The sequence below is a fragment of the Rhinoderma darwinii genome, chromosome 2 (assembly GCF_050947455.1).
Source record: "Rhinoderma darwinii isolate aRhiDar2 chromosome 2, aRhiDar2.hap1, whole genome shotgun sequence".
Classification (NCBI taxonomy): domain Eukaryota; kingdom Metazoa; phylum Chordata; class Amphibia; order Anura; family Rhinodermatidae; genus Rhinoderma; species Rhinoderma darwinii.
The window spans coordinates 96,016,203-96,022,929 of NC_134688.1; the positions used below are offsets into that span (position 1 = coordinate 96,016,203).

The 6,727-nt window shown below is 44.0% G+C and overlaps 1 protein-coding gene across 1 annotated transcript in view; it reads left to right on the forward strand.

Moving 5' to 3' along the window:
• The window catches only part of BIN2 (bridging integrator 2), a 77,733-nt gene extending 71,317 nt beyond the window's left edge, over positions 1–6,416 (forward strand). Inside the window, exons 10-11 of the mRNA XM_075850142.1 lie at positions 183–1,663; positions 6,233–6,416. Of these exons, the coding sequence (XP_075706257.1) occupies positions 183–1,663; positions 6,233–6,264 (1,513 nt within the window). The 3' untranslated portion in view covers positions 6,265–6,416. The remainder of the gene's footprint in view (positions 1–182; positions 1,664–6,232) is intronic.
• The last annotated feature ends 311 nt before the right edge of the window (positions 6,417–6,727 follow it).

Genomic DNA, 6,727 nt, shown 5'->3' on the forward strand with positions numbered 1-6,727 from the left:
AGCCATCACACAGGTGGCATTGTGGTTAGAAATACTGTTTTTACCCCAGTACACACACACACAATGGCTTATTCTGATAATTCACTCTGAATTATAGTGCGGATTTTGTTTCAATTGTCTTCGTTTTTTGTCTTTCTTCTATCTAGTATCCCATTCTAAATGTAAACAATTCTCTTTTACAGTAAAAGAAATTCTCTACTGATCTCATCACCCATAAGTTCTTCCAGTTCCTTTTTCATGTCTTCGATAGACCCAGGAACAAGCATTTTAATCGGTGAAAAAGGCTCCTCAGATGGGAAATATGAGTCTAATCGCATATCTTCCATTTCAAATGAAACTCAAGACTCCAACACAGATGAAAATACTTCTTCTTCAACGGAGGAAATGACTCACAAATCTCACATTATCCCAGATGCGGAACAATTGGAAGAATCCTTAAGTCAGAACGCAGATGAATTTATACAGAATGATACAACTGCACCTAAAGAAACTGGAGACTCGGACACCAAAACAGAAAGTGACTCACTTTGCGACACTTTGGAAATGTCTCAAAAACATCAAGTGGTAACAGAAGAAAAGGTGTCAGGACATTTAACACAGGAAAATATTGACATTATTACACAGAGTGGAACTAAAGACAAGATAACCCTTACGCCAGGCCACTCCAGTGAAATAGTTAGAGAAGAACAAGACCATGGAGGTTCTAGTGATGGCAAGCAATTGGCAATTTTGAACCTAAAAGATGAAGATAGTCAGAAAGGGATAGACAGCACACAAGACAGTTTTATTGACCTTCCCAAGAGAGACTCGGGAGAGACAGAGAATGGAAAGCAAAACGATATTTCCAGAGAAGGAAAGAAAGAGGATGCTGAAAGCAAAATAGGGAGCGATCAAAACCAAGTTGGAATGGAGGGGCTTGGAACAGAAGTGCCTACAGAATGTGAAAGTATCTCTGAAGGCATTAAGTCTGAAAGAAAGTCAAAAGCAATTTCTTCTTCTGTGCCAAATCCCTGCCAACCATGTTCCACTGATGAAATGAAGCAGAATCCAAGTGATCAATTTTCTTCTGTGCCAAATCCCTGCAAACCATGTCCAACTGCTAAAGTGAAGCAGAATCCAAGTGATGAACTTTCTGCTACTGGGCCATATCCCTGCCAACCATTTTCAACTGATGAAGTTAGGCAGAATCAAAGTGATGAACGTTCTCCTGAGCAACATCCTGGCCAACCATGTCCAAATGATGGAGTGAAGCAGAATCCAAATGATGAAATTTCTTCTACTGTGCCACATCCCTGCCAACCATGTCCCACTGGTGAAGTTAAAAATAACCAAATTGATGAACGTTCCTCTGTGCCAAATCCTTGCCAACCATGTCCAACTAATATAGTGAAGCAGAATTCAAGTGATAAACTTTCTTCTACTGTGCCACATCCCTGCCATCCATGTTCAAGTGATGAAGTTAAGAAGAATCAAAGTGCTGAACATTCTTCTTCTGGGCCACATACTGGCCAACCATGTCCAACTGAAGTGAATCAGAATCTAAGTGACGAAGTTTCTTCTTTTGTGCCAAATCCCTGCCAACCATGTCCAATTGATGAAGTGAAGCAGTATCCAAAGAATGAAAACTCTGACAAAATAACAGGGACACTCCAAGGTGAATCAGGTATGCTGCATTACTTTATTATAGATATCACACATTATTTGTGACCTACTCCATTTGCCACACTAAGAATAGCTATAGATGGGCATATATCCTTACACTGAGAGTTAGTGCACTTTGTTGGATCTGTTGTATGCCACATTCTGTTGCTAATGGAAATTATACTTAAAGAAGTCCAGATGCCTTTTATCTAATCACAGAACAAATAAGCAACTCCGCTTTTTTTTTGTGATTTTCTAAAAAATGTTACATGAAAAATACTGGGAATGTTTTGTTGTTGACTGCTTCTAATCTCCTCTATACAGCAATTTATAAGCTAAAAAGAGGTAAGGCCTACACCAGCAATGTCTAAACTAGTGCGTCTCAAACTGTGAGGCAAGCCTTACCAGTGATGTGCCCTCCAGTTGTTGGTAAGGCGTAGCTAGGGAGGTTGGTTTTTTTAACAGTTGTCAAGTGATCATATGCTGCATAGGCAGAGGCGGATTAAGTAGACCATAGGCCCTGGGCTGTTACCCAAGCTTGGGCCCCCCTTCTCCACAGCCGCCCTGCCGAGCCGTGTCCATTGTAAGCACTACCTTTATGCAAGAATTAACAAATGGGTGTTGCGATTCCCCTTGTCAAAGGGCTGTGTCCCTACATACTGACAGTCTCCAACCATCGCTGACAGGTTCACACTGTGCAGGGACACATCCTCCTGACAAGGAGAATGTTAACACCCATTTGTCTGTTAGTCCTCACTACACAAAGACTTTTTGTGAAATACAAGGATTTCCTATAATAATAAACACGTCAGTAGTGGTGACAGATTCTCTATAAATCCAGTGACTCTCAGGTCACGTCTTCTCAGATTCTAGCAGTTTTTTCCTCTTTTCTTCTTCATCAGGTCCAGACCTAATGATGACTTTTCCTGGCCATGCCCCATTTCTACAGAGTTTGCCACTCAGATGTCTTCGGCTCCTCACTTTTCCAACATTTCAAAACATATAAACTAAAGATATAATTCTCATAGTGCCACACACTGTGCCCATAAATATAACAGCACCGGATGCTATTCTTCTGAATATAGTAGTACCATACACCACGTCCCTGAATATAATTGTGTCAAACACTGTAAAGCATCACACACACACTGTGCCCCCTGTATATAGTGCCACTCACAATGCCCATGCAGATAGCGCCACCCCCCCTGTAGATAGTGTCACACAATTTCTGTAGATAGCGCCACACAGCCCCCTCTAGATAGCGCAACACCGTCCCCCCTCTATAGGTGGAGCCACACACCCCCTTTAGATAGCGCCATACGCAGCTCCCTGTAGATAGGGTGACATGCTCCCTTTTGATAGCACCACACGATCCCTGCAGATACTGCCACACAGCCCCCTTTGTAGAAAGCGCCACACACAGCTCCCTATAGATAGCACCACAATCCCCTGTTGATAGCGCCACACGCCCCCTGTAGATACTGCTACAAAGCCCCCCTTGTAGAAAGTGTCACACACAGCTCCCTGTAGATAGTGCCACACACAGCCCCCTGTAGATGGTGCCCACATAGCCCCCTCTAGATAGCGCCACACACCCCCTGTAGATAGTGCCACACCGCCCCCTGTAGATAGTGCTACACACCACCCTGTAAATAGTGGCACATAGCCCCCCTGTAGATAGCACCACATGGCCCGCCTGTAGATAGCACCACACAGCCCCCATGTAGATAGGGCCACACAGCCCCCTCCGTAGATAGAGCCACACACCGCCCTGTAAATAGTGCCACACAGTCCCCCTGTAGATAGCACCACACACCCCTGTAGATAGTGCCACACCGCCCCTGTAGATAGTGCCACACCACCCCCTGTAGATAGTGCTACACACCACCCTGTAAATAGTGGCACATAGCTCCCCTGTAGATAGCACCACACGGCCCGCCTGTAGATAGCACCACACAGCCCTCATGTAGATAGTGCCACACAGCCCCCTCCATAGATAGAGCCACACACCGCCCTGTAAATAGTGCCACACAGTCCCCCTGTAGATAGCACCACATGGCCCCACTGTAGATAGTGCCACCCCCCCATAGTGCCATACCCCACCTGTATATAGCGCAACACCGCTTGTCGATAGCGCCACACACCATCTACATAGCGGCACACAGCTCCCTGCAGAATGCGCCACCCCCCTGTAGATAGTGCTACACTTACCTGTCCCCGTTCCAGCGCCGTCCTCTTCTCCAATGATGCAAGCCTGCTCTCTGCTGACCAAGCCACATCCAGCATAGCGGTGCAAGCGGCGTGATGATGTCGTCATGCCGCCTGTATCACAAAAAAATGCTGATGGTTCCCTTGCCCTGCCAGCGATGTCAATCCTTTGGACGCGGATACAATTGAGACCAGGGCCTACACAAAGCAGCTTTGTCGCGGTTTTTGCCATGTTTTGCGGTAACAACATGACAAAAATGCAGTGTTTTTATTCTATGGGCAACCAAATGAATGGTAGTTCATCAACAAAACATAAAAATACATGTTAATAACACAACAAAAATGTACAGTGTGAACATAATTGACTCACTTTGTGCTTATTTTATTTTTTGGCCAGCGTAAGGTTTGAGTGCACCTTAAGGGTCAGTTCGCACGTAGTGTAAATACTGCGGATTTTCAGCAACAGATTTTGTTGCGGAAAATCCGCAGCATAATGAGGTAGCAGCAGAGTGGGTGAGATTTAAACAAATCTCATTCACACGCTGCGTAAATGCTGAGCGGGAAAACCGCACAGAAATTTACATGCAGTGCAGTTTTTCAATCAACAGCATGTCAATTGTATTTGTGTAAACGCTGCTGATTTGTTGCAGGATTTCCCCATTGAATTCAATGGGGAGGTAAATCCCGCAACAAATAGCAAATGTTGCGCTAAGATTCCGCCGAAAAAAACACAACTCAGGAAAAAAAACAATTATACTGTGTTTCTTTCGTCCAGGCCGGCCTCCTGCGTCACACAGGTCAGATACTGTGTGCGTTTAAGCAGCATATCCGCCCTGTGTGAACTTACCCTTAATGGTTCCCTTTGGCGAGAGTTGACAGGGCAAAGTCCAGGACAGAGCGGCTTCTTGCGTATCTCAGCAGCAGTGCAGCGCTAGAGTGATCATGGCACCTGAGTGCGGGGTGTCCACATTTGGGACAGTGTAGGGACAGGCTCTGTTCGAATATGGCCCCTTCACTGTGGTTGCATTGAATTGGAGGAGAGGGGGGCTGGATCGGGCTGTGTACAGCCCTGTAGTGATAACCGCATCGGAGTGCAGAGGGGGCTGCAACTGGAGCAGTGGGGGGAGCGGCTCTGATTGAGTATGACCCCTTTTCTGTGGCTGTGTATGCAGGGACAGTGGGTCCGGACTGGGTCCTGTGTTACAGTTGGTCAGGAAGGGAGTAAGGAAGTTAGGGATGTCATAGGGAGGGAAAAAAGGAGGAGCTAAGAGGAGAGGAAGAAAAAGAGCGGAAAGCATGTGAGGTTCAAGTTGAGATTGAGAGAACAAGAAAGAGATTTTAGAAGTGCATCAAAAAATAAAACTGATTATAGTTAGCAGGGCTTTCATTTATTCTTAGTGGATTACAAAATTTAAAATGCCATCCGTTCTTGGTAAATTATAATTGAAGTGTCACTATCTGTTGGTATGTGGACCCACTGGGCCATACTGCCGTAGTGGGATAGCAGCTGGCCAAACAGTGTACCAAGTCAATGCATATATAGTCCAAGCACAAGTGTACCTGTAGTAGTTCAGACAGTAGCAACGGCTAGGCTCAAATTGGACCTTGGCAGCAGACACCAGGCGTGGTATAACACAGCAGGCATGACTGTTGGCACAACCCGACTCCAACTTTCTAAGGCACAGGAACAAGGTAGCAAGGGATATAGGATACAGGTTGCAGGTACGGGAACACTGGGAACAGGATAACACTAAGGGACCATTTTCAAGACTAACACGGGTAAACACAACAACGCCCAGGCAATGAGTGAAAGGGAAGAGCCCTTTTTATAGTCATGGGTGATCATGGGCTAATTAGAGATTCTTTTCATGTGCGCGCACTGGCCCTTTAAGGCGGAAGTGAGTGCTGGCGTCTCCTAGAAAGGAGATGACGGCCAGCACTCACAGAGTCATGGCCGCGGCCGTCGAGGGGGGAGAAGGAATGATGGTCCGCGGCCATGGCCGTTATATGAAGTATACAAAGATATTTACATAAAAAGCTATTTTATAGTATTTGTGGAATACATCTGTTGTCATTATCTCTTTGTCTGAAAAAAATCCTATTTGAATCAACCTTGCATGTTTTGATTCAGTTGTGGCAGTTTTTGCTAAAATTTTTGAGACAAAACCAGAAGTGGGTCAAAATGGAAGGAAAGGTATAAAGAAAATACTGATAAGACCCTTAACGCTAACATGGGTGCTACGGTTGTAGTTTTGTTTCTGTTTTGCTTAAGAACATCCATGAAAATTTCTCTGAACTGAACGTTCGCTAATAATTGTTGTTAATGCCCAAGCCATGTATTTCATGCTAAACGTTTCACTTCTTTTGTCTTTATCTTATGCAGGTTGTAATACCCAAATGATGACGCAACAGTAAATTAAGAAACCAAATGCAGAACATTAGCTAAAGTTTGTGGCAGTTACTCCAAAATTAGTACCAAGCCCTGGACTAAACTGTAAACAATCCGTATATAATGCACACAGTCTTTTTTAAATCAAAATCAAACCTTTTATAATGATCCGTTATCCATTGCAATTTATTATGTATATTATAATTTTTTTGTATTCATTTTTCCCATTTCTAATTTGATATGACTATGCTGCACCATGTAACATAAACATACTGTTAATAAATGGTTCCATGTTTATATGTAAATTCCTCTGAGAAGTAATTGTATGTAACTGAAAAGAGAAATTATGTTATCGTTTATTTCTTCAATGGATTGTAGGAACCTTAGGCTATATTCACACTGGTGTTAGGGTTTGTACCATCAGGTTTCCATTGCTCTCTGATCACCCAACAACACAGTGTGCTGTGCTATTATTTCCTTTAAAAAAAA